Source organism: Canis aureus, chromosome 32 (genome assembly GCF_053574225.1).
Source record: "Canis aureus isolate CA01 chromosome 32, VMU_Caureus_v.1.0, whole genome shotgun sequence".
NCBI lineage: Eukaryota > Metazoa > Chordata > Mammalia > Carnivora > Canidae > Canis > Canis aureus.
In genome coordinates, this window is record NC_135642.1 from 33,947,337 (window position 1) to 33,974,131 (window position 26,795).

Sequence of the window (26,795 nt, forward strand, 5' to 3'; positions counted from 1 at the left end):
TTCCTTTGGATGACTTTTTATTTTGCATTTCATATATTATCCAGCTTCACATTCTCACAGGATCTGCAATTACAACAGCCACCTCGTCTCCCAAGTCTGAAAACGTCAAGACAGCCACAGCTGCGGCCAAAGGCAAAGCACTGATGTGCTCACGAAACAACAACAAAAAAATTGCACAATTTTTTTTTCCTTCATTTTTCTGAAACGAACACCTGACACAAAGGCTCATTGCTGGAGAATGGAAAACCTTTTCTTCTTCATGCCTCAAACTAAACATTAAACTTATCTGACAAGGCGAACAAGGTCTCTTTAATAATTAATTGCACACACACACGAAAAATCCTTTATGATGCATAAATATTTTGTTACACAGGGTACAAAAATACTTTCACTTTTTGGTTGGTTTCGAAGTTCGGAAAGAATGAGGAGCACGGGCAGGGGTGGGGTGCGCTGTGGAGAGGTAAGCAAACCAGGCAGAGACAGGATTTTCTTAGCGGTCGGTGGCCCCTCTAGGAGGAGGTGGAAGCGGGGAACCCGGATTTGAAATGAAAAAGAAAACACTACCTCTGTCAGGTGGTCGTTGCTGTTGGGCCTGGAAGCGCGTGGGGGTGGCGGGGGGCCCGGGCTGTGGGACGGAGCGAGCTCCGGGGCTCGGTCCTCACGGAAGCAGGGGGACGTGTGGGGGGGGGAGGAGGTGTGGAGAGAGGGACAGGGAATGATGAACCGGTTGGTGGCCAGGACCTGTTGCTATGGTGACACAATGTGAGAACAAACTGTACACTCACATATACACAAGTTTAAGTGTCTTAATTCATGCCAGAAAACATGCAAAACTAAATGCCTCGTTTCTCTGAGGTGGAGCTAGGGAAGCAAGTCTGGACCGAGGTGGGGCCCCGCGCGGCCCCGGGGAGACCTGGGCTGGGGCTGGGCATCCCAGCGGGAAGGCCCCCTTCCTCCGGGGAGGCCTCGGCCAGGGGCTTCGGGGAGGGACAGGGCCCAGGAGGAGGAGGAAGCAGACAGGAAGCAGTCCACTGAGTCAGGCTTAAAATTCACAGTCTTTGGAGGGCAGCGGCGGCTCAGAGCGGCTTCCTCCCCAGCGGGGCAGGGCCTCCGAGCTGCGGGGACAGGACCTGGAAGGAGGCGAGAGAGGCGGCTATGAGCGGGGCGCGGGGCGGCCGGAGGCTGCAGGACGGACGGCGGGGGTGAGGGGGACAAGGGGGAGGAAAACCGGCCACAGAGCCTAGCGCGAGCTCGGGGGGACACGTGGCCCAGTGAGCTGCTCGGGCGCAGGGAGGCGCCGCGGGCCTGCGGGAAGCCGGGCCCGGGCCCCCTTCCTCCTGGGCCTCTGGGCCACACTTACTGAAGAACTAACAGAACTGCCGGTATTTCCATCCTTGCTGGGTGGTGTCAGAGGAAGGGTACCAGCGCACCTGCAAGAGAAGCCAACGTCAGGAGCTAGCTGTGCAGTCCCTTCTCCTGACCGGGGAGCCTTCGGGGTCCCTGCTGGCCTCCTGGTTCTGTCCTGACTGGCTGATGCCGGGCCAGGTACTCACCTCGAGGCATCATCAATTTCTTCATCCTGAAAATGGGAGCGCGCCACCTGACCTGCCTCCTTCCCGGGACTGACGTTCCAATGAGAGAACGATCACGAAGGTGTTGACACTGCCCTAAGGCGATGTGTGTGTGCACCGGGTTGTGCCACATGGAGCGGGCGGGTGGTGGGAGTGCGGGATGGGGTGGGGGTAGGGGCACTGGTGTCAGCAATCTGCCCTCCCCTCTTAGCAGGGGGAGTGTAGCACTCCTGCCATTGGGAGAACGAACCTAATATATTTTTGCTCAGCTTCCCAGTGCCCTCATCCACATATGGGACAGAGGTGACAAGGTCACAGGCGTCTGTGAAGATTAGGTGAGACAATGTACGAACACCTTAGAAACCAAAGCTGCGGATCCCTGGGTGGCGCAGCGGTTTAGCGCCTGCCTTTGGCCCAGGGCGTGATCCTGGAGACCCGGGATCGAATCCCACGTCAGGCTCCCGGTGCATGGAGCCTGCTTCTCCCTCTGCCTGTGTCTCTGCCTCTCTCTCTGTGTGACTATCATAAATAAATAAAAATTAAAAAAAAAAAAAAAAAAAAGAAACCAAAGCTGCCCTGGTCTCCAAGGGGTACGACTCTCAGTCGTCGGTCCCGCCCTCGTACGATTCTCCAAGGAAGCCAGGGCTGAGACCAGCAGATGCTTCCATCCCTTCCCAATCCTCCATTATCAGCCTCCCAAGTCTAAAGATTTGTAACCCACCAGCTGAGCCCTCCAGGGGGGCCTGGCAGCTACTTCGACCCCCAGGCCCTACGGAGCAGTAACCCCAGAGCAGGATTCCCAGAGACGGGGCAGGAAACAACGTGCCCTCCCCTCCTAGGCACACCCTCCCCATGGGCCAGTCGTCTGGGTGGTGAGCTATGCTGGGTGCCAAGGTTGCAGGGAGGCCACCTGCCCCAGTTACAGAGAGCATGCCTGCCCCGGCCTGACCCATGGCTGCCTGGGAGTGGTGGGGGCACAGGGCATTACAAGACAGCTCAGGGGCAAGGGGCAGAGTGCACAGAAGGGAGCCTGGGGTCCCCTCAGGAAAAGGAAGGGATGGTACACAAGAACCAGCATAGAAAACAAGTAGCATGTGGACACACAGACAACTCAACTCCCCTGACGCTGTAGTAGTGGACTCAGTTACCCACTTGGCTGCCTGGAATCCCTGCCTCTGTAACAGAGACGATATGGAGCAATGCCAGGTCATCTAGGGGCTGATGGAAGCTTCCTGAGAACTTCTGTGTCTCCTTCAAATTTTGGGTGTTTTGTACACCCCAAGACTCTGGTCACCACATGCTCAGCAGCAAGTCAGAGGCTGGCTGCCCTACATGCCATACAGCAGGTGCAGGTCCTAGGGCACCTGTCCAATACCAGAATCTTCCCTGGGCTACAAGGACGTGGCACTGCTCTCACCAGGACACAGGTGACACCCGGCTGCCAGAACCACCTTGATTAAGCGTCATACCGCACAGAAAACGCTGAGCTGTCCAGCCTCTGGGGCTGCTACCTTCTCTTCTGTCTCCACAACATCTGGAAGCAGTTCCCTCCCCTTCTGGCTGATGAGTGGGAGGGAGTGGGAGGACACCTCTCCTCCCCTTGGCTGAGCTGTGGGATGCGAGCTCAGCTGAAGGGTGGCTGGACACTGAGCTTAAAAGAGGGACAACAAGGAAACCAGCATGGGGGCTACCAGCCAAGCCTGTGGCCCAGTCCAGCTCAGGAACCGCCCCCACATCCTGGGGGGCTCTGAAAACTGCCCCTCCCCCAGCCTCTGGCTGGTGTCACCCTGCAGCAAGAAGTCTGGACAGGCTGAGTGTCTTGCAGGGCTGGAAAAGGGGTGAATGTCAGTTAGGCGGGAAGGGCTCGGAGGCCTCTGTCTCTCTCACAACTGGGGAAGCCGAGGCTTCCAGCAGCTGTGTAAGGGCTCCCTCGGCAAGCCTGCCTCATGGGGTTCCCCGCTCTCCCCACTCATTGCTGCAGCTGGCCTCCAAAGCAGCAGCTGTCCCCTTAGCCCGAGATGAACCACCATGTCCTTGGGGAGGAAGCAGAAGAAAGCCCCCACTTCTTTTGGGACAGATGTGCCAATTTGGGACAGATGTGCCACCCAAGTGGACAGAACATACTTGAGGGGCTGCCTTTCCACTTCCTCAGACACCTGATAGAGGCTGGCAGTCGGGGCCTCTAAAGAAGCACCGTCCCTTCCTGCCCCAGCTCAGAACTAGAGACCCAAGACCCAGGGACCAGGGCCAACACATCAGGGAGTGAGTGATCAGCCTGTTCTCAGGGCCTCCAGTTGTTAATGGGGATTCTGGGGGTCCTGAGAAGCCACCCCACAGGGGTAGGCTCCCCCACAGGTGTAGGCCCCCCCACAGGGGCAGGCCTATGGGCTTCTAGAATGGCCAGGCTCCAAGAGGGCCAGCATCATAACAAAGAAGGAAGGGAGCAGGGCACATGAACTCAGTCCTCTCAGACCTTGGGACTGACTGAGAAGATACCCAGGGGCAGAGAAAGGAGTAAATCCAAGAAGAAATAGGAATAGCCTAGAAATACAGCAGCTTCACTCAACAGAAAGTCAACTAAAGGAACACTGAGGTTGGCGTGTCTACACTTTGACCCTGTAATAGTTCTAGGAATTTATGATAAGGAAACCCAGCAGGACAGGTGCACAGGGCGCACAAGGACGCCCACTGCAGCATGGCCTACCAGCGGCAGAGAAGTGTGTTAACAACCTAATTTACTATCAACAGGGAGCTGGACACATTTATACAATAGTGGGTTTGCGAGGCATCCAGAATGTAGGTCTACATTGACTGATGGGAAAGAAGTCCTAATATTTAAGTTTTAAAAAGAGTAAATGTCTAACTTTCATAAAAGATCCACATCTATGGATCGTATTATACCTGTGCACCCAACCACCTAGCACGCCTAAGGATTCAAAGCAGCAATTTTCAGGGGAGCAGGATCATAAGCAAAGGGAAAAGAGAACCCTACCATGCCCATTATACAGATCAGAAAATAGAGGCAAAAGAGTTCACGTGACATTAAGGTCACCAGTAAGAGGTGAGCCAGGGTAAGAGGGGAAAAAGCCACTGTCAATGATCCCCACGGATCCAGGCAGAAGTGGGAAATGAAGTCCGGTCTGAGAGGACCCTGGGATACAAGGGGACACAGAATCCCTGCCTCAAGGCATGTGCCAGGCCCCAGCAGGCCCCTGCCACCCATACCTCTTGCATGCCTCACCCTTATCTTAAAGGGGAACATTCTATGAAGAGAACCAGAAGGTGGAAAAGATGGCCTCATGCCAAGACAGAGTGGGCCTGAGCCATCTCCAAGCCCCGTCCTGCAGGCCGGGCCCGGTGGCCACATCCGGATGCTGAGGCTGAGCTAGTGGCAGAGGGCATGCAGTCAGGGTGCGCATGTTGGGGAAGAGAAAGGAAGGACTGCTTTTCATCCCCTTTTGCTACTACCTTCTCTCCAAGTCACCTTCTTGCCCACAAGCACAGAAAGTCAGTTCTATTGTTCCTCTGGGTTCAGAATAATGCCCTCGGGATCAATAGGTTCTACTTTCTTTATTTAGGGTTTTCAGCCTCCACTTCTGGACAGCACTGCCAGGGCCCAATGAGGAAGATCTTGGAAGGTAAAAACACACTACTACTGCCACTACTGGGAAAATATTCTCATGCTTTGGCTCAGACGATGTTCTTTGCTGTTGCGGAGACGGATGTCCAGAGGTGTCGAGTGGCAGGGACAGAAAACTAGTTCCTACCTGGTCTGGTCTCTTGCCATTAGCCTGCCTCCTGGAAAATGCTGTTATCCTTTGGGGTGGCCTGTATCCCCTTCCCAGGGAGGCCAGAGATAGGCTCTGAGACACAATGAGGCCTCCAGCCTCAGAGAAGACCCAGTGGGCACCAGACAGTAATGGACATTAGATGACAACTATGACAATCCGCACTTCTCCAGACTCCCTCTATGCTAATATGCAAAACACAAACACCTATCAAGTAGGTATGATTATCATCATTCAAAAAAAAAAAAAAAAATGGAGACACGGAGCGGTTAGATAACTTGCCCAAGGTCACACAGGTGTCGAAAGAGGCAGGATTTGGACTGAGACAGCTGGACAGGCATCAGCCTCTGGGCGTGGACAGGGTGGGCGGAAGCTAGAAAGAGAGCCAACCGGAGGGCACGGAGCCCTGCGGTCTGGGGTTGAAGGACAGGTCGTCGTGTGCCACTGCCAGCCACCCAGGGAGCCACCTCTCCTTATTAACTTGCTGGACTGTCTCTGGCTCCCAACCTCTGCCTCCCCGTTGTCACGGCTGAGCGTCTCAGCAGATGCAGGAGAACCTCTCCACCGGATCGGGTCTTGCCCCCTTGTTTTACAGCTGAGGACAGGTAGCTAATGAGTGGCAATGCTGGGATCAGAGGCAAGGAGCCCAGCAAGACCGCCGCAGTCGAAGTCCCTGCTTGGCCAGGAGCACTCCCGCCAGCCTTCCACACTCCGCGAGGTCAGAGGACAAGGACTGTCTTCCGGGCTCCCCACAGAACCTGGTTTGTGGTAAATACCCAAACATTTCCCTGCAGGGAAGGATCTTTACCACCTTCCTATCCCCTGGATCGGTTTTCCAGCTGTTTGTGGTGCACAGCTGGGGAGCAGCGCCAAGTTTAACCTCACTTCTAACCTCAGCACGATCTCAAGTGGCCGTGGCCAAGGAGAATCCTGCCGCTGAAGGAAAACAGCTTGCTGGGGTAGGAGCCGGGTGGACCCAGACAGACATGCGCTCCACCCCCCCTCGGGCAGGGCGCCCGACTTCCCCCACCTCGGCTTCTGGTTCCGGTGAACTTCTCCTGTCCTGCTCCTCCTCCTGCCCTACTGCCCTGGCTGGGCAACCTCCGTCAACCGCACAGCTTGCCTGGCTATGTCGCTCTTCCCAAGGCTCAGCTCTTGCTCGGTCTACTGATCACAGGCCAGAGAGGCTCGCCATCGCCGCTCAGCCCCGCTGTGCTGCCTGGTGGCACCAGGTCCACACCGCCGGCAGCGTAACCCATGACCGCGGCTCGCCAGCCTCTCGGGCACCTGGCACGGCCCTCGGAGAGCACAAAGCCCTGTGGTGCCTGGGCCCTCCCGGCCCAGCACCCCCCTCCCCAACTCTCCCCTAGAACCGATGGTTCCCTCTTTCCCGCCCCAGCACAGGTTCACCACAGAGGGCGTCCAGGCTCCACGAAAACAAGAGCAAACACTCACTGAGCGCTCAGGACCTTCCAGGTGCCGTGTTGTTAACATGTGGTTCTCACAACAACCCTAAGGCAGATAATACTGTTCTCATTCTTCCAGACAGTAAAAAAGTCAAGACACTGAAATCTTTGAGAGCTTTCTGAAGTTTATAAAGACCAGAGAGGCAGAGGCAGGCGGCCTGGCTCCAGAGGTCACACTCAGGTTGGCTTTGGAACAGTGGCTCTGTCACCATGGGCAGTACGCAGCATGGTGCGCACCCGCGGGTGTTCAGGGGGTGGTAGAACCACACTGGGTCTCTCTCAGCACTCATGTTCTGCCGCGGATCCTTGATGTGGCCTAACGGCTAATCCTCTCCCTCCCCTCTATCTGATCCCAAACCTAAAGATAAGGTCATGGAAGAGAACAGTCCTGCTGCAGCTCTGGAGGCATGAGCGGCCCAGAGGCCACCTAGGAACAAAGTCTGGCCAGCTTAGAGCCTCCTCCCCCAGAGGGGCTTACCTGAGCGTGGAGGGCAGCGGCAGCAGCGGCAGTGGCAGCTGGGTAGGTAAATGCAGCAGGTGAGATGGCGGGGGTCAGCTCTGTGGTATACAGTGGGTAGGGGGCCCAGGCCTCTGGGGACGCAGGGATCAGAGCAGCCCCCATGAGGTCATCTGCAATGGGAGACAACAGCCCCACTCTCAGAGCACAGGTCTCCCCTTCCACTACTCCATTCCAAACAGAGAAGGGGATCTATCACTGTGGTTGAAGCATAAGCTCCCCGCTGAGGCCAGACTTCCCCCAAGGACCCCAAGACCAGAGAAACAAGCCCAGCTAACCTGACCCAGAATGCTGAGCATCCTGTCTGCTTCAAGAAGCCCTCAGATGGGCCTTTGCCCACCTCAACCAAGAGAACTCAGGAAAGGCTTCAGGGGAGTTGGATGATATATATGGATAGCTCAGGGGCTCAGTCTGCAGTCCAGCAAAGGCTAGGGGGCAGGAAGGAACCCCAGAGACAGGTGGCTGTGGACAGAAGCAGCCTCCTGGCAAGGACGGACTCCCTCAACAAGAATCTCGATGTCTTCCCTCTGTATACAGCTCTGCTCGGGTCCCCAGCTCGGGCCAAGTAAAAGGACAGCAGACAACAGCTCTGAGCGCCACTCACAGGGGTCCCGTGCGATGAAGTGTGCTCCTAGGGCGGGGTGAGCGTTGGTGGGATTAGGTGTAGCCATCAGCTTGTTCTTGGCCATCTTGGTGTTGGCTTTGGCAAACTCTAGCCTCAGGGTCTGTGGGTTCTCAGGATCAAAGCGAATACCCTATAAGAGAAGGGAAGCAAAGGAAGAAACTGTGGGACCCGGACTGTGCAATGGGCACAGAGGGGCCCCAGGAAAGATCTTGCCTAGCAGTGTCTGGGTGGCTCAGTCGTTTGTGCGTCTGACTCCTGATTTTGGATCAGGTTGTGATCCCGGGGTCCCGGGACCAAGCCCTGCGGTGGGAGAGGAGTCCTTTTGTCTCCCTTTCCCTCTGGCATCTCCCCCTGCTTGTGCTCTCTCTCAAATAAACAAATAAATCTTAAAAAGAAAGAAAAGAAATGATCCTGCCTAAAAGACGCACCCATGCAAGGGACAAGACAGAAGACACATTGCTTAGACCTTGTGAGCAGTGGCATTTGACATAGATAGTGCAGCCAGGGACTTTGCCCCAGAGTGGCTGGGAAATAAGGCACATCTGTAGGCCCTTTTTTGGGGCGTGGAGTGGGGGAAGGTTTACAGGAGGTAGAACAGGAATACTAGTTGCCTAGAGGTCTGTGGGTCAGAGAAAGCCTTGTTTGTCTACTCACGTTCAACGCATTCTTGGCTGCTTCTGCTCCTGCTCGGCTGTCAAAGATCACAAAACCAACGGGCTAGTAGGAAAAAGAGAGAACACCCTTGCATCTCTCCCTCAAAATTAAAACAAAATAAAACAAAAACAACTTCTTGCTTATATTCTCCTTGTGTTTAGCTGTTACAGTAGAAGCTTCTCGCACACCCAAAGTCTCCCACCCAGGTTTCACACTGTGTGAAAGGGTGCACTGACAGAGCTTTATCCCACCACATTAAACATCACCCTTTCCATAAATCTTTTTTTTTTTTTTTTTTTAATGCATGCAGGTAATTAAGAGTAAGTTCCAGTGTTTTCCCTAGCAAGAAAGAGGATAGCAATGTATCAAGCACATGAGAAGGCTCCAGGTTCAATCAAGGGGCAACAGGTTGAAAACTTCTCCAACTTCATTCTGGCACATTCACTCCAGACCCCAAACGGCCCCCCAAAGGGCCATCAGAAACCAGAGCACAGCCACCATGTCTGTGCTCTTCAGCCCTGGTGCCAGGCTGTGGCTTCTCAAAAGCCAGAGGTGGAGGGACCAGGAGCTGACTTAGGAAAGGACAGGGGACCTGTGGAGGCTGCTCTCACATCAGCCCAGAACAGAAACGGGATGAAAGGGAGCAGGTCTCAGCTGCCAAACGCCTCAGGATGAGGAAAAGGGCAGCAGGCTCGGGTCCAAGTTCAGTAGTTGGTCTGGGCTGGGGCGGGGGGGGGAACACTTTGGAGAGAAATTACCTGTCTCGATGTGAGCTTGATCAGGGACCCTTCATATCCCTGCAGAAAGAGGTGGTCATCACCAGGAAGGTCAGAAGCCCTTTGCTGTGCTAATCCCAGCCACTTGTGACGTCAGCCCCCCTCCTCCAACGCCCGGTCTGCATCATTCTCACACTCTTCCCCCAACCCACATGGCCACCACCCTGATCTCTACCACTGTTGAGCGCCCTCTGGCCCTGTGTTCCCTATCACATGGTCTAGCACACGGGGTGGGCATCATGCGGCAGCATTCATCATTTCATGCGTAAATTCCCGCTTGCTCCGCTGACTTGTAATCTGGAAGGACAGACCCTAGCTTGTAAAGTTTTCTCAAAACTTAAACTGAAAAGTGTACACTGAATCTCAAAGATTCCTTATATGGCAAAGTCTACTGACAGTCTCTCTCGTTTCCACTTCACAGATGAGGAAAGAGAGGCTCAGAAAGGGCTAAGCAACTGGTGGGAAGCCACACGGGAATTAGCAGAACCAGGAGAGAACCAGAGAGCCAGGGCTGCGATCACAGTTTCTGATACACTGTCCTCTGCCTTCCTGCTGCCCTTTCCAGGTCAGAGTCGTTCCTGATGCTTCTCCTCCATCCTAGGCTCTGCCCATGGGTGGCTGGGTCCAGACTCACCTTGAACGGCCGGAAGAGCAGGTACAGTTCTCTGGGTTTAATGTCCACAGGGAGGCCACTGACGAATAGCGTTCGGACCTGGGGACAGAGACCACAGCAGGCAGAGATAATGGTTCCTCCTTCAGGAAGGAACAGGAATCCTTCCAGAGGTGAGGGAAGAATTTTGAATATCCTGGGCTTCCTTTGGAGGCCGAGGCAAATGAACACTTGGCAAGTTTTTTTTTTGTTTTTGTTTTTGTTTTTTAAGATTTCATTTATTTATTCATGAGAGACACAGAAAGAGAGAGAGGCAGAGACACAGGCAGAGGGAGAAGCAGGCTCCAAGCGGGGAGCCCGAGGCAGGACTCGATCCTGGGACTCCAGAATCACGCCCGAGTGGAAGGCAGCGCTCAACCCCTGAGCCACCCGGGCGCCCCCACCTGGCAGTTTAAGCATTTCACTTTTCAAAGCCCGTAAAGTGCTGTACGCTTCCCTGAGACTTCAAGAAACCTATGGTGTCTTATCCCCAAAATTATGTAAGTCAAAATGTATATATTTTTCCAAATTACCAATGGACCCCTGGTTGAGAGGCTCTCGGCCTGGTCTAGAGAACGGATCACAAGAAGTCTTAGGCCACACTACACCCTAGAGGGATTTCCACAGATGGCCTAGCACGTTCACATCCGTCTCCGAGTGCTTCCTACACAGATGGAGGCTCTTCAATGGCAGGGAATGTGTTGTGCTCCCGCCCCTGTGCCCAGTCCTTAGCATGGTGCTGTACTAAATGTTTACTGAATAAGGGACCTGGCTAAGGAGTCAGAGATGGAACAAAAATGCTGGGTTTTGAAGAAGGAGTAGGATCTCACCAGCTTCAAGTGAGGCAGATGGTGCTCTAAGTTATGAGCCTTGCCCTCAACATGGCTACAAGCTGGTGGTAAAGCCAGATCTAGATGCCAGGTGTCCGTCCTGTAACTCTGACCAAACCCTACCTCCTGAACAGCAAGTGAGTTCCCTAAGAGGACCAGCAGACACTCTAGGTCACCACTGCTAGCTACATGTTGCTGGCTCCAGATGCTAAGGTAGCAAGGCCAGATGAGCCAATGATTATAATTGGAAGAGAGGATCTTCCATCGTTCAGGTCCATTAAAAAATACGTATTAAAATTGTGGCTGAGTCATGAAAAACCCAAATGAATAGAGCTTCCCTATACACTGACTCCTGCTCTCAAGTAGCGTCTCATATCACCAAGCCAAGCACAGGTCTTCTCAACGCATCCCTGCCGGGTTATGAAAAAGCTCACATGCCTCAGCCACTCCCATCCCCCCGTGTGGCCACTCCTGAGAACATTTGGATGCCCTCCAGTGGCCACATCCCCTACTCCAGAGGCACCAAAGAATGTCCTTCATGCTCCAGTGATGGCCTGATGGACCCAGGCAATAGCCCTTTCAATGGCTTAAATCAGGAACCTGAGCAGCCAGGCAGTTACACCCAAGGCAGGTAGACAGACAGACATAGACACATAGACACACACACCCCCCCCATAAATACACAGACCTCAACAACAGAGTCAGGAATGGCAAAGCAGACCAGAGTCACAGTCCCACCCACACAAGAATGACTCCCAACCCGTGGCTGATAGGTAAGGACAAGCTTCTTCTCTCACATAGGGTTTTGCCAAGAAGCATCCCAGGCAAAAACCCTTGCCATTCAGGATGCAGATACCCCCTCTGGTCATGCATTTCCCTCGCCACACACACCTTTACTTCCTGGGATGAAGGTTCTGCACATTTCACATCGCTGTGTACACAGGTCTTGCGCATGGCCCTATTTCTAGAAGAAGCTAGAAAGACCTGGACAGCCCAAGCTCCAGGTAAACCCAGCTCCAGGACTCCAGAGAACAATGGTCCTCTACACCCCTCTGCCCTCTGATTAAAGGGCCTTTAATTTACATGTAAAACCTCAAACGGAAGTGACATGCTCAGGTCACCCAGCTTGTTCTTAAAAGGCAGCAGACCCAGGACTCAAGACCTAGGTCTTCGGACTGCACATCTGGGCTGCTTTTGGGTGCCAGCACTTGGGCACCCAGCCCATCCCCCAAAGATGGGCTGAAAGAGGGCAAGCCCAGCCAGAACTGTGCTGGGCGGACCTGGATTGGTACTACTCCCTCCTCTTCGGGATGTGGTTTTGGTCAAAGACACGGAACCAGAGCTGCCCCACAGAAAGCTCTGCCTCAGTTCTCCCCAGGGGCCACCCATTTCACCCAGGCTAATTTTAAACCCTTCCTCAAATGGCTCCTTGCTGGCCAGACCTCCCCTGGGGCCCCCTTAAATAGCAAGTTCTCAGCACAAAATTTCCTGCTTGGGCTGGGGGTGGGGCTGAGGGTGAGGACAGGGGAGCTTTCCCTCATTCCCAGCTCGGATCCTTGTTTCCAGCCTCCCCTCTGGGCCAGATGACCCCTTTCCTGTTTCCATCTTTTAGGTTTTAAGTGTCCAAAATGCTACAAGACCGCTACCGTCTTCCATCTGGCCACCTCTTAGGAAACAAGCTGAGGTCGGGCAGTTACGGATTAGGTGGTGGGTCCCCACATGCCAGGTCACAGGAAGCCCAACCTGAATACTCTCCTTGGTTCTTACTTGATCTCCCCGGTAGATGATGTGCCCTCTGCCTATCCTCTTGTACAGATGGGGAAACTGAGGCCCAGAAAGGGCTCATGCAGCTTAGCTCACAAAGGAGCCAAGCTGGGTAAGACCCAGGCACCCTGACTTAACCATCTACACCACCAGCAATCCATTTGCTGTGGGGACAGAGGCAGTGGCACCTTGGTGGCCTCGTTAGCCTCAGGAGTGGGCAAAGAGCTGCCATATGTCCATTCAGTAGGCAGTCCCCTCCCCGGGCACTTGTTTAGATGACAGAGTGATGGGGGCAGAATGAGAAACAGGCAAACCAGAGGTGGAAGGAAGTGTAAGCTCGGCAGGCTGGTCAGCTACATGTGGAGAAGACAAGAGGCTGCAGAGCCCACCCCACCTCCCTCCCTCCTGCTTCCAAAGGCCCCGGCCCCAACTACTCCAGATCCCAGACAAGCACCCACACCAGCCTGTAATGAGGCCCTGGGTTGGGCTGCCCCTCAGCGTACCTCTTCCTCACTCCCTGAAGGGCACTCCTCTTTTGGGTCCCTCACTCCCTTTCCTTTCTCTGAAGTCTTATGGGGCCAGGACCCTCTGCCTTCTGTCATTCCCACAGTCCAAACTTACCCCCTCCATCTGGAATCGATAAAACCCCAGATAGGAGCCAAGTCTCCAAACTTTTCCATCCCCCAATGTGCCTAGAGTCAGGCCTCAGCATTTGAACTACGCACACCCCTCACCCATCTCTATGCACCCCAGTCCGTCCAAATGAGAAACTCCCAGCCAGAGACAGATGTGGCCCAGCAGGGCACGGTGACACCAGACATGGGGAAGGCTCTTGTTGGCTACACTGCAGTCTGCATCCCAGCTTTTTGCTTGGCTTGGGGAAGCTGTCTCATCTCTCCAGATCTCACTCCCTTCATCTGTACAACCCTGATCTCCAGGATACCTCCAGGTAGATCTCCATCTACCTCCAGGATAAAGAGTTCACTTTACCCTATGACCAGCACGTAGGAGAGGCTCAACAAAATGCTGGTTCAGGGACGTCTGGGTGGCTCAGTGGTTGAGTGTTTGCCTTTGGCCCAGGGCCTGATCCTGGAGACCCAGGATCAAGTCCCACATTGGGCTCCCTGCATGGAGCCTGCTTTTCCCTCTTCCTGTGTCTCTGCCTCTCTATCTGTCATGAATAAATAAAATCTCAAAAAAAAAAAAATGCTAGTTCACTTAGGGTTCCTGTAATCACAGCACTGACCTGGACAAAAACCTCCCCTCTATCAGGTACCATGAGCTATTTATTTATGAAGTTGCCTAGTGAGTCAGAATTGGATCCAAGTCTGTCTAGAGCTGGGAATGCAGGTGAGTCAACCAGGTAGTCACTGAATTCTTTACTGTCCCTCGTCCCTAGGGAGGGAATGGCCAACGTGGAAGGCACCATGGAGACTCGCTTGTTGGGCACCCTCTTTCTTCAGATGAGGGAAATGAGGCTCAGAATAGAGGGGAGACAGAGCAAGCTGACAGTGCAGTCAGGATCCTTTAGGGGACAGCAGGGACAGAGACATATAGCTACTTCCCCAAGGCCTCGCCAACTAGTCCTGTGTCCCAGGCTGGCCCTGGAAACCACTCCTTCCATGCCACGACTGACGCCAGCCTCATGGCAATAGGGTGCAACGTTCAGGAAAGAGGCTGGGTACAGGCAAGGATTTGGGCACCGACTGTAGATTGATGCCAAGCTAGAAAGACTAGCCACAGAACCCATGTCCTGCCCTATTATACATGTTTAGTACAGGAATTCAATGCAAAAATGTTTTAAAGTATTTGAAGAGGGATCCCCGAGTGGCTCAGCAGTTTAGCGTCTGTCTTTGGCCCAGGGAGTGATTCTGGAGTCCTGGGATCAAGTTCCATGTCAGGCTCCCTGCATGGAGCCTGCTTCTCCCTCTGCCTCTCTCTCTCTGTGTCTCTCATGAATAAATAAATAAAACCTTTTTAAAAATTTTTAAAAAATAAAGTATTTGAAGAATGGGGCACCTGGGTGGCTCAGTCGGCTGGGTGTCTGCCATTGGTTCAGGTCATGATCTCGGGGTCCTGGGATTGAGGATTTCCACACTGGCAATCCCCGCTCAGCGGAGAGCCTGCTTCTCCCTCTCCTCCCCACTTATGCTCTCTGTTGCTATCTGTCTCTCTCTCAAATAAATAAAATCTTAAAAAAAAAAAAAAAAGTATTTGGAGAAAACATAAGGGGTGGTTCATACAATCCCAGGCTACTGGAAGGCACTAACCTCGTTACTTGGGCCCTCTCCTTCCATACACTCCACCATCTCTCCAGAAGTATCCAGGCAACCCAAGGGATTATGTCCCCTGTCCTGAAATGTCAAAGGCAACCAACCACAGTCCTTTTAAAGTGGTCTTTAGGGCAGCCCCAGTGGCACAGCGGTTTAGCGCTGCCTGCAGCCTAGGGCGTGATCCTGGAGACCCTGGATCGAGTCCCATGTCAGGCTCCCTGCATGGTGCCTGCTTCTCCCTCTGCCTGTGTCTCTGCCTCTCTCTCTCTCTCTCTCTCTCTCTCTTTCTGTGTGTGTCTCTATGAATAAATAAATAAATAACCTTTTAAAAAATAAAAAAAATAAAGTGTCTTTATAGCAAGTACAATGGATGGTGCTGGACCACAGCTATATCCTCAACACAGTTGGAAGGTTAAGTTTGGAACAGGGTAGGGAGAGTATTAGGGGAAAAGTGGAGAATCTTTAGAAGTCAGTGAAAGAAGAAACATGTTGAGAAACAGCTCTTCTGGTGGAACCTGCTAGAAGTACCAGATTCAACACGGACATGGAACTTGGCCAGAGGAGTGTGCCCATAAAGACACTGCAGACATGGCTACGTGGCCTTCTTGATGGTCAGGAGCAGACTTGGCCTTGCTGGAGGTCCCAGCCAGCCCCAGGCCTGCCTAGAGGAACCAGACAGCATTCAGCACAACTGCGCCCCCCAATCAGCAGGCTCTGTGGGCCCCAGGGCTACTGCTCCCTTAAGCAAGTCCCTGCTGCCTGTCCTTCCCCTGAGCTGTTGGCAGAAAGGGTGGGGGAGGTCCAGTCTCGTGTAAGTCCACTCTGCAGGCTATCACTGGTGGTCAGACTTCCTGGGGTTGTCTAGCTCCCCGCTCCAGCTCGTGCTGGGCCTACAGTGCTGGGGCCAGGGAGAGTGGGGTGCTCCTCACCTCCTCCCCAGGAGGCCAGAGCTCACTCCCAGTGCTCCAGGGGAGGGGCAGCATCTGAGTGGCCTCCCCCACTTCCAGCATTGTTCTTGAGGCTCCTGTGGAGGGAATGCCCCCCGGAAGGAGCCTCTCAACCCACTTTCTAACCCCAGCACGTCAGGCTCCCTGGACTCCCCGGCTATTTCCTTCAGGTCTCAAACTGGAGGTGTCTTTCTCTCTCCCTTTCTCTTCGGCCCTCTGTAGCACTAAGATTACCTTCTAAAGAGAAGTAGGAAGAAGGGACTCTGACAATCTCATTCATATCTGTGTGCCTGATGTTCTTCCTTCAGACAAATTGACATTTGTTTCTAGATGTTCAGGAAAAATGAAATCAAACAAAAGGCTTCAGGAGCAAGATGATAGTGAGACATGAGGCACGACCCTTATAGCACAAGTTCTGGCTTCTGTGGGAAAGGCTTCTAGACAAGACCCACCCTCTTTCCAGCAGTCCAAGTGGACATCTCTTGTGGTCCTGGACATGCCCACAGGCAGACCTGCCATCCAGGGCTCCCAACAGTGGACAGTGGCTGCTCAGAGGTCTCCCTCCTCCCCAGCAGGGCACACAGGGCACCCAGCTCACATGGAGGCTGTACAGGAGCTAAAGGAAGGGGGCTGTCAGGGGACAGGGAACACCATCTGGGTCTTCTATACGAGGAAAACAGCCAATCAAAGCTTCCATGAGGCACAGGACTGGGCCAGCAGTCGACCAAGGGCACTCCTCCAATAAAGAGGACCCCACACTCAGGCTGGGACCTGGCCGCTCTGCCTTCACTAGATGGGTGCCTTCCTTCGCAAAGAGGGACAGGCCTGATGCTCAGGGCCCGGTAGCTTCACCTCGCCCCAACCTTTTTGACACAAGACTCCCTTCATTAAGCATTAAACATTCAACTTTGTGGTTTAAGGGCCACAGCAGAGTATTGTGGCTGAGAGGACAGGCTCCATAAGTTCCAGCTTTTATTATGAGACAGAAAGGGTCAACGCTGCTCTCAGAAACAGTGGAATGCTCATGGATATTAAACGCTCTCATCTTTTGACTCTGAAGGACAGCCACAGCCTTCTTCAAAACCCCAGCCTCGGGCAGCCCGAGTGGCCCAGCGGTTTAGCGTCGCCTTCAGCCCGGGGCCTGATCCTGGAGACCCGGGATCGAGTCTCACCTTCAGCCCGGGGCCTGATCCTGGAGACCCAGGATCGAGTCTCACATCGGGCTCCCTGCATGGATCCTGCTTCTCCCTCTGCCTGTGTCTCTGCCTCTCTCTCTCTGTCTATCATGAATAAATAAATAAAATCTTTAAAAAAAAATTCTCCAAAACACCTAACAGAATTAATAAAAACAAAACAAAACAAAAAAACTCAGCCTCGGAATCTCCAAGATAGCACCCGGTCTGGACTTGAGGGACCACCTGCCCGGAGGACAGGCCTTTCTCCACAAAGGATGCTGAAGCAGGAAACATCAGGGCCACCAGGAACACTGTGCCCTAGGAGACAGACCCCTGCCTTCCAGGCAAATATCTGCCTCAGGGGAATGGGGCATGAGGAGGACACACCCGGGGACACTGGGCTGTGGGCAATAGACACCTCCTGCCAAAGAGATAAAAATGACATTTGAAAATGGATTCTTTGCAGCAATCCTGTAGCAACTCTGGAAGCTTGAATTCAATCTGGAAAGGAGGAACTATTTCAACTGTACATTGCATCCAACTGCCCAAGTGATGGGCTCGCTCTGAATCCCCACCTACTCGCAGCTTAGAGAGAGCTCCGGTGTCATCTGGATGGAAACCACCATTTCTGGATGGAAACCACCATTCAGGGAAGGGAGACGGGGGAAGAGTCCAGAAAGGGAAAGACCAGCCTCTCACAAGCCCCTCCCACATCCTTCCAGAACTCCCAGCCCACTGAAGCAACTGAAAGGCAGAATATTTGAGCTGGAAGAAACTTTCAATGAGGAAACCAAGGCCCAGGGGTCCAGCGAGTTGCTCCCCCTAACTAAGCATTGACTAAGCATGTCAAGAAGCAGACCCAGGGTCCCCAGGTGCTCATGGGTCAATGCTCCTTTGCAGACCTTGATCTCAACACACCAACTTCCTCAGACCCCAGTCAGGTGGGCACACCTTAGCCTCTGAGCTGAGAGGACAGAAGCAGCCCCCAGCCCCTCGCAGAAAGCTGACTTGGGGTGGGGGTGGGTCCTACTGGATGATCCCATGCTTAGTCCTTAACAGAATTAATCACAGGCAAGTCAAAGGAAGATGGACAGACTGCTAACTCCCAGCAGCTAAGTGGGGATGGCCCTGTGCCCGGCAGACTTGCAGGCAGGAGTGGGAACAGGGTCACACACCTGCCTCAGACAGGGCCCCAGAAGCCCCAAGTCCACACGGAAGCCCAGGCCACCCCATCTACCATTCCCACCCCCACTAGCTGGACCCCGGGAGTTTATGAAGCACAGCTGCGTTACATACGGCTTATGGCTTTCCTGAAACAAAGATACGAAAGGTCCCTTTTCCTTTTTTTATTTTTATTTTTTAAGATTTTTATTTATTTGAGGGAGGGGGCAGCAAGAACAAGTAGTGGGACAGAGATGGACAAGCAGACTTTGCACTGAGCATGGAGCCCAATCTCTGGACCCTGAGACCACAACCTGAGCTGAAATCAAGAGTCGGATGCGTAGCGGTCTGAGCCACTCAGGTTCCCCCTAAAAGTCCTTTCTAAGCTTATACCGGCCATCATCACCCCCACCTCTGCTCTGGCTTCTCCAAGGGGAAGAAACTCCATTGAGAATCATGACATTGGATTCAGGCTAAGCCTCCTGCTCAGCAAGCATTGCTGATCGGATGCAGAAACAAAAGAAAAAGAGCCTCAAACCAACTGCCAGGGAGCCTGGGTAGAAATCCCAGCCTGGCCACCAGCCAGGCAGGTGGCTTTGTGGCCTTCCTCTGCTGCCTCGACTATAAAGAGGAAGGATGCACTGGCCTCAGGGTCCTTCACACTCCACCTTGTAAGAGACCAAGGAAGCAGGAAAGGTGACTGAGTCTTAGAATAAGGCTTGGGCACTGTCCTCCATCTGCTCAGAGTTTAAGCACTCCCCTTCTGCCCGTAAAAAGGCAAAGAAAGTGGTGAAAAAGGGGATAGAGAATGAGAGGGTGACAGAGCAGGAAGTCAGCAGCCAGGCCCTGGGGGTCTGGAAGGGGTCTCTGCTGGGGCAATGGTGGGGTTGCCAAAAAGAAGCCTCAGGGCAGTCTCCCACACAGAACTCCCACCCAGAGGTCTCAGCGGCCAGGGCTTTTTCTTCTGTGCATGGATGTAGAGGGCGGGGTGGGGGATGGTTTCTGCCTGGGTCCCAGGCCTAGGCTTGGCACTAGCAGGTCGCTCTTACCCCTCCCGGGGGAAAGAAGTCCCTCTGAGTGGGGCCACTTGACGAGAGGTGGATGGAATGTGGTGACACGGCCCGCAGACGCAGGACTTATAAGGGCTGAACAAGGCCACAGGGAAAAAGAGCAAGCAGATACAGCCAGACAGTGGATGTGAACGGAGACACACACTCCCAGAAACCCAGGGCTTCCCATGCGCCCTCGGAGGAGCTCGGGGCTGCTCAGCTCCTAGGCTAGGACACTGCCCAGCTTCCCCCCACCCAGGACACCTCCGATGCCATTACTCTGACCTGGTGTGAAGCACCAGGCTTAGGATATGTTGTACATCGTTTTGCCTGCCCCTGCTAATTACAGGTCCAAATCACAGGGTTTGGCTCTCGGGCTCTTCTCTGGGCAGCACTTTGTGGCTTCTTGGTCTTTCCTACCTACCATCATGTCATGGGGCATCATGGGCATGTCAGGCTGACAGTCCCTTGATGTAACAGGCAGGGCAGTACTGGCCCATTTTACAGATGAAGAACCAGCTCAGGGATCAGGTGTTTGGCCAGCTAGTGGCAGAGCTGGCAGTAAAATCCAAATTGCCTGGGAAGTTGGGGCATTTCCCCTACAGCCTGCAATGTGTCCTAGAATCCAGACTGTGGATGTATAGGGGTCAGGGGAACCAAGCTGGGATGGTAAGAAGTTCCCTAAAGGGTGGGATAGGGCTGGATATGAATTGAGTTTTAAATAATGAGGCTCCAGACCTCATACTCCAAGCTACTTCTAGCCCCAGGAACAGAAGACACAATTTCTTGGGGACATACCCAGTCAAAAAGCCTGTTGTGAGCACAGCCTACACTTCATTTATAGGGAACCAGACCAAACTGCATGAACTGCACCATGCAGACTCAGTGCTATGGCTGGGTGACTGTTTTCCATTTGGTTCCAGACAGTGCCAGGGGCCAAGGCTTTCAGAGGCAACTCAACTGGCAGGTTCACAGGGCCCCCAGCATGGAGGTCTTCAGGGCAAGGCTTCCCTCCCTCCTGTGCCATCCACCTCCCCTCTGTTCCTCCTGGTGCTGTGTGGTCAGCCAACACAAATCTACTGCTCATTCCTGCGCCTGGCAAGGGTTGCAGCTGTCACCACTGCCACACACCAACCCTCGCATCAAAGTCTTAGCCTGGGGGAATCTCATGCCCCTCCCCCAGCTCCAAAACCAATACCTCCAACCCTTAAGCCACCTGATGTTACGCCACTGTGAACACAGAGCACGGAGCCTACCACACCTGCCCACTACGTGAAGGAAGAAGATGAGGCCCAATAAGAGATGTTTCCCAACCTATGCTCCTGTTGGGAGAGGCTGTTTGGGAATGGAAGCTGCTTCAAGGGTCTGCACTCTGGTTTGGAGCTCCCCTGTCACAAACATCCCAAGCTGTGCCTGGATATGGCCACAACCAAATGTCAAGAACGAAAACCAGTCTGAGCAAAAGTTCAATGAGAACGTTTCAACAAATGTTCTCAAAAAAGGGTCCAGGTCCTATTCCAATAACCTCTCCGGACACTTCCTCCACCAACAAAAGCCCAAGACCCATTTGGGGAGGGCAAGGGTGGCTCACCAAAAAAGTCGGTATTCCAAACACTCCTCCCATGGCCTAGTGCCTTTCTCCCCGGGAGTCCCAGGCCTGTTCAGAACTATACAGGCAGCCTTGATGACTTGTGACAGCCAAGAGCCTCTGCTCAGTGGGCCATAAACTAAAGGCCATGGTGGATAGGCCCAAACAGACCCTCCCACTACACATAGCCCCTGCTATACTCCAGAGGCTCCTGGCCCAGATGGATCCACCAGCCAACTCTTCAGGAATTGCTGTCTCTTCTGTCAGCTTTGGCACAGCTCAGAGGTAACCATATTTTTTCCCTCCAAGGATAGCATCGGGGAAGCAGCAGAAAAAGGGAGGCCATGCTGTCCCTGGGCAGGGAATAGGGGTTCTGAAAGACAGAGCCTTGTGTGGTATCTATAGCTCCTGCCTCACGGCACCATGGTTTTTGAAGTACGGTGACAGGCTCTGCCCCACTGCCTCATGGCTTTGCCAGGGGTGTGAGGACCCCTCTGAGGCAGCCACGGTCAGGGGATGGCAGAGAAACTAGCAAGTTATCAGATGTCACTACTATCTAAAACCAGTGGCCCAGCAGAAGCTGGGGGCCACTGAGTGGTGCCAGAACCTAGCACTGTAGTTCAGTTCTGGATAACCAGAGGTTGGAGGCCACAGACCAGCAGCCCAGCCCTCAGGGCAGGCGGGATGGACTCCTCTCACTCTCAGGACTGCCTGGAGGCCCAATGGGATAAATAGGTGGAGAGCATGAGAGCAAGAAGCAAGGCATCCCGCACTTCACATCTTAACTCTACTTAGAGAACCCCACTGGAGATGGGGAGGAGAAGAAACCAGAATGTCCAAATGCTTAATAGGATTCAAAAGCTGGTTCTTACTGGGATAAGCTAGGAAGGCTGCCCATGTGCAGGGAAGGAGGAGATAAGGAGACCCAAGAAAATGACCCCCCCCCCCATGCACAAAATGACAGGCAGTCACTTTAGAGTGGGTACGAAGGTGGGCCAGGGAGAATGAAAGCAGTAAGCCCCCATACAGGCAATAAGGGGGTGTACTGCCTGTAGACAACTGAACAATAATAAAACGGACTTGATCTGGTTTTACCACCCTGGGATGGCAATTCTAACCTGTATCTGTGTTAAAATGCTCCTCCTACAAGGGCTGCCAGCTTCCATCACCCAGTCTTCAAATACCCTCAGGGAACTAGCCTGGAGCAGCAGCATCCAAAGCTCAGGCCTCAAAAACTTTAGTTGCAGGACTTTTTTGAGACCCCCCCCAAAAAAAAACCCTAATATAAAACAGAATAGCAGTTATACTGTATGGTTAAGGGCAAAATCTAGGTTAAAATGCCAACTTATCTACTTACTAGCTACATGAAAGTTTTAAAAGATTTTATTTATTTGAAAGAGAGTGAGGGACGCCTGGGTGGCTCAGCAGTTAAGCGTCTGCCTGCCTTCAACTCAGGGTGCAACCCTGGAGTCCCGGGATTGGGACTGAGTCCCACATCGGGCTCCCTGCGTGGAGCCTGCTTCCCCCTCTGCCTCTCTGTGTTTCATGAATAAACAAATCAATAAAATCTTAAACACACACACACACACACACACACACACACGACGGGGAGGGGCAGAGGGAGGAGAGAATCCCAAGCAGCGGACTCATGCTAAGCACTGAGGTAGATGTGGGGCTCCATCTCAGGACCCTGAGATCACGACCTGAGCCAGACGCCCAACCAACTGAGCCACCCAGGCGCCCCTACACAAGAGTTATTTAACCTCTCTTGATTCCTCATTCTTAACAAGGCGATGACAATAATGTAGCAATTCACAGTGCTGGTGGGAAAGTTCAAGGAGGTAAAATGGTAAGAATAACGCCTGGCACGAATACTGTGATAGGTTTACCATCATTAGGACAGCCTATTAGGTTATTTGAGCAGAGAAGTCACATCCCCAGCAACCCTGAGGGAGGAAGAGGACCCACAGCCTATAGAATCTGCCTGAATCTACCTGCCTGGGCCCTGTCTCCAGGTAAACGGCCAAAAGTACAGATGCCTCCCTTCCCTCATACAAAAACAAAACAAAACAAAACAAAAAAGCTTACAGATAGAGCACCAAAACATCCCAGATTCTGTCAAATATTTTTCATGGCAGAGAAAAGGCAAAGTGGCCGAATCACACGCTGGACCCCAGAATTCCTTCACCTTCATCTGGAGTGCTAACTGTGGCCCACCCTGCCAGGGACTTGGCTGGTTCCTCAGATGTCTAGAGGACACATGATGGACCCAAGGGTGCCAGGCCTGCAAGGAGCCATGTTGGCCCAGGTACACTGGATGCAATGGACACGCAGAGATGGGAGTGGGAGGGGAGCGAGGGGCCAAGACTCTCAGGTCAAGCTGTACTTCTGTGGCTGCCATTAATGCCTACCTTTCTATAGGGTTTAATGCCAGCCTTTCATTAGGCTGGCAAAAAACTTCTTTTACTCTTAGAAACTTGAACTCTATCCACCCAAGATTTCAAATATTACCTTTGCTCCCCTCACCCTGCCCCAGGGAATTACTGTAACTTACTATTACCTTGTATTTTGAACTTAAAGTCTCCCGTTTTCAAAATAGAGTATGTTTTCAAACCATAAGCAGCCCTCCCCAGAAACACTGTAACCCTCTAGTCAGCCCTAAAGAATCAGGCTTGCTGGGATCTGGGGATCCCCAGCATCAGAGGCAAGCCTGTCCTGTGCTACTGTATCACCTCACCTTCTGGATCTCCAGCACCAGGCATGACCCACCTGGGTTAAGGCATGACCTCTAGGCTGAAAGGGATACTTAGCTCTGCCCCTGTAGACCCTCTCCTTAATTCATCGCTGCCGTCCTTAGTTTCAAAGGGTATCAAACAGTACCAGAGCTCCTAACACATCTCCTTTCCAAGTGGCAGAAAAATGACGATTTTCCCCCACTTTGCATGATCTCGGACTCCTCGTAGTGTGGACTCCAGTATTGCTGCAGCCTAGCAAACTCCTGGTAGTCATGTGATTCCACCACTTACCTCTCCCTTTGACATTTGCTATTCCCTCTTCTTGGAATGCTTTCTGACCGGCACAGGCCTAACAACCTCCTACCCAGCCACATCTCAGGGAGGCCTGATCTCTACCTTCTCAGGGGCACCACTGCATCACTTGCTGATACTCTCTTATTTTATCTACCATTGCATTTAACATCTCGTCCCCTCTTCCTTCTCATCTTCTACTCTGTGATCTTTCCCCTCAAATCCTGCTCCAGAAATCCTGGTCCAGAAAAAGAACCTAATGCCTGTGATAGGGTCATGAAGCCCCCATGCATAGGGTGGCAAAGCAGAGGAAGTCAAGGCCATACAAAGGAGCTTAAGATGAGCAGCCCCACTGATAGTCCCTTCTGGAACTAAAACAACACACCCCTTTCTCTCCAGCAACCTAACACCCTTAGGAATTGAAGTCTTGTGGTGGGCAAGTAGGATTCCTTGATTTTCTAGGTTTGCTTTACCTAATCTCCAAGAGCCAGCCTGGCTCGGCCATGCTAGTTAACTACCTCTGCCAACACATTCCCCGGATGGTGGCTCCTGCGGGATGCAGAAATGACTGCCTAGGGAGCATCTAAGCTAAAGGGATGGAATCCAGTTCCAGTCCAAACCATCAATTCAAGAAGGACCCTCAGCAGAAGAGCTCTTGGCCCAGAAATCTAATGAGAGGAGGGGGCTCATTCTTGCACTTACCTGACTAGAGCAGACACCAGGATCCAGGAGATTCCCAGAACCTTAATTTTGGACTTCTGTTAAACACAGGCCCGGGCCGCTGCATCAGCACCTGTTGCAATGATTCCCTGAACCTACAGGGCTGTAACCCACTTCTGCGCCAAGGAGGAGTTCATAGAGATTCCATTTCTTGAGGTTTCTGCCCTCTTTCTCAGAAAAAAAACACTTAGAAAAAAGCGACCAATACTTCAAATGCTTTCTCTAAGAATTTAGCTTGGCCACAAGGTTCACCCTTCCCACTTCAAAGGGGTAGGTCTGAGGGTCAGCCCACCTCTTGGATGAATTCCCTGCTGAAGTCAACCATCTAGCGTCAGTGGCATTCTGGGTCTTTTCCCAGCTTCACAGGAGGCGGCTTCTCCCCACCCCCCCAATTCCAATCCACAGGAGGCCAAGTCGAGATCCCCACACGCACACCAGCAACCCTGTCACCCTCCCTCGAATCTCAGGGGAGATGCTGAACAACCAGGTAGAGTCAGGATGGGGTTAAGGTTCCCATCAGTGCCATGGGCCTGTCAGCACGTCAAGGTCCAAGGAGGACAAGGCCTTCAGGGGGCAAACCACCCCACTGCACTGGAGCCCACACAACACTGGCAGACAAATGTCAGGCCCTCCCCGGCCACCCTTCAGGAGGGAAGAGTTAGATATTCCCCCCTCCCCCGTCAAAAAAAAGTGAGATCTAGACCTAGATTCTCAAGATGCCATGCCATTGGTGGACTAGGGCTAACAGCAGGCCTCTGAATTACTAAGAGTGGGAGCTGGTGGTGTGACCCTCCCACCATCCCTCCCACAGTGAGGAGCCCAGCCCAGCAGTGGGCCACTGCCGCCATTCTGCACCAAATCTATAGCACGGCCACCAGCACCACCGCCACCGCACTGGAGCGAGGTAGCAACACCAGCCCCCACCAGGGGCTCTGTGGTTTCTCCCCCAGACCAAGGGGAAGGGACCTCAGGGTGGATAACTGGCCCTTGGTTTCCTGGGCAAGGGCCTGCCAGGGCGCGGCAGGAAAGGTCTCTTAGCCCTGGAGTGACACAGCAGGCCAGAGGCCCTTGGAGAGAGCTGCAAAGCCTGTCCCCTTCCACAACAGTTTTTGTCTCGTCAGGCCCGGCTCCTGGTCTCCATTTGCCGCCCGTAGCCTTAAGGCTTATATCCAGCACTTCACCCCCCACCCCCGCCCCACACACACCCTCCCCGATTTCGCCATCCCATTAACCACCCCAGCTGCTGCCGATTCCACGAAGCCCACTCACACTCCCTCCTCTTTAGCACATGTCTGGTGGACAAGATAATGTCGCCTCTCCTTGAGGAATCCCACCCAGGCCGGCTCTGGGGTCCCGGACCGCCTGCCGGGGCAACACCGGAGAGAGGAGACCCGGGAGCCGAGGATCCGCAGGCATCCCCTTCCCAGCTCTCGTTAACGGCCCGCTGGCCTCCCTGCCCAAGCCCGGGTTCCGGGGCTGCACGGAAAGTCCGTCCACCCCCGTGACTACAGCGAACCAGGGAGCCGGGCGGACGGGCCCGGGCCTCCAAGGTCACGGGGAGGGGTCAGGGTGGAAAGTGCAAGGGAGCGAGGCCGCCGCCCGCCCGCGGTGCTAATCCCGCTCGGCTCCTTCCAGCGGCGGCGGGACTGCGGGCCTCGCCGGGGAGCGCCTCGGCTCGGGGGCGCGGGCCGGGCCGGGCCGGAGCAGAGCCCGAGGGACGCGCGGGGCAGGCGCGGGGCAGGCGCGGGGCAGACGCCGCGCCGCTCGCCCACCGCGGGGCGCACGGACGGCGGCCGGCGCGCGGCCCGCCCCGAGCCCGGGAGGGCGGGGAGACAATGCCCGCCCGGCGGGGCAGTCCAGGCCGCGCGCCCCCGCCCGCCGGACACGGGCTGCTCCTCCCCGACCGAAGGGCAGCGGCGGGAAGGCGCCCCGAGCGGCTGCCAGCCCGGCCCCGCGCGGCGCGGGAGGCCCAGCGCGCCCCGTCCCCCGCCCACCTCCGCGTGCACTTCGCCCCGACCGGCCCCGGGGCCGAGACCCACCTCCTCCTCCAGGGCGCCGCCGGAGCCCGAGCCCGTGCCGGTGCCCGTGCCGGTGCCGGTGCCGGGGCCGTGCTCGCCGTCCGGCTTCAGGTTGCTCATGGTGCGGGGGGTGGGGCGGGGGCGGCGAGGGGAAGGGAGCGCGGAGGGCGAGCGCGGCGCCCGGCCCCGCGGGGAGGT

At 54.1% G+C, this 26,795-nt stretch overlaps 1 protein-coding gene across 2 annotated transcripts; it reads right to left on the minus strand.

Annotated features, from left to right (window-relative positions):
- Window positions 1-26,776, minus strand: RBPMS2 (RNA binding protein, mRNA processing factor 2). 2 transcript variants are annotated; one of them, XM_077881475.1, is made up of 8 exons: window positions 26,619-26,775; window positions 10,032-10,109; window positions 9,380-9,418; window positions 8,622-8,684; window positions 7,947-8,097; window positions 7,304-7,455; window positions 1,361-1,430; window positions 1-1,130 (listed from the first exon to the last, which is right to left on the minus strand). In XM_077881475.1, the coding sequence occupies exons 1-7, from the start codon at window positions 26,715-26,717 to the stop codon at window positions 1,368-1,370; spliced, it is 645 nt and encodes a 214-aa protein (XP_077737601.1). In that variant the 5' UTR covers window positions 26,718-26,775; the 3' UTR covers window positions 1-1,130; window positions 1,361-1,367. The 2 variants fall into 2 exon arrangements, with proteins under 2 accessions (XP_077737601.1, XP_077737602.1); XM_077881476.1 differs by lacking the exon at window positions 1,361-1,430 and having other exon boundaries at window positions 26,619-26,776.
- Between the last annotated feature and the right edge of the window lie 19 nt (window positions 26,777-26,795).

Bases quoted from the DNA above. Each gene is read 5' to 3' on its own strand.
- RBPMS2 (XM_077881475.1), bottom strand. From the start codon at position 26,717: ATGAGCAACCTGAAGCCGGACGGCGAGCACGGCCCCGGCACCGGCACC. The intron at 10,110-26,618 runs GTGGGTCTCGGC...CTCTGTCCCCAG, and splicing joins GCGGCGCCCTGGAGGAGGAG to GTCCGAACGCTATTCGTCAG. The intron at 1,431-7,303 runs GTAAGCCCCTCT...CTTCTCTTGCAG, and splicing joins CCGCTGCCCTCCACGCTCAG to GTGCGCTGGTACCCTTCCTC.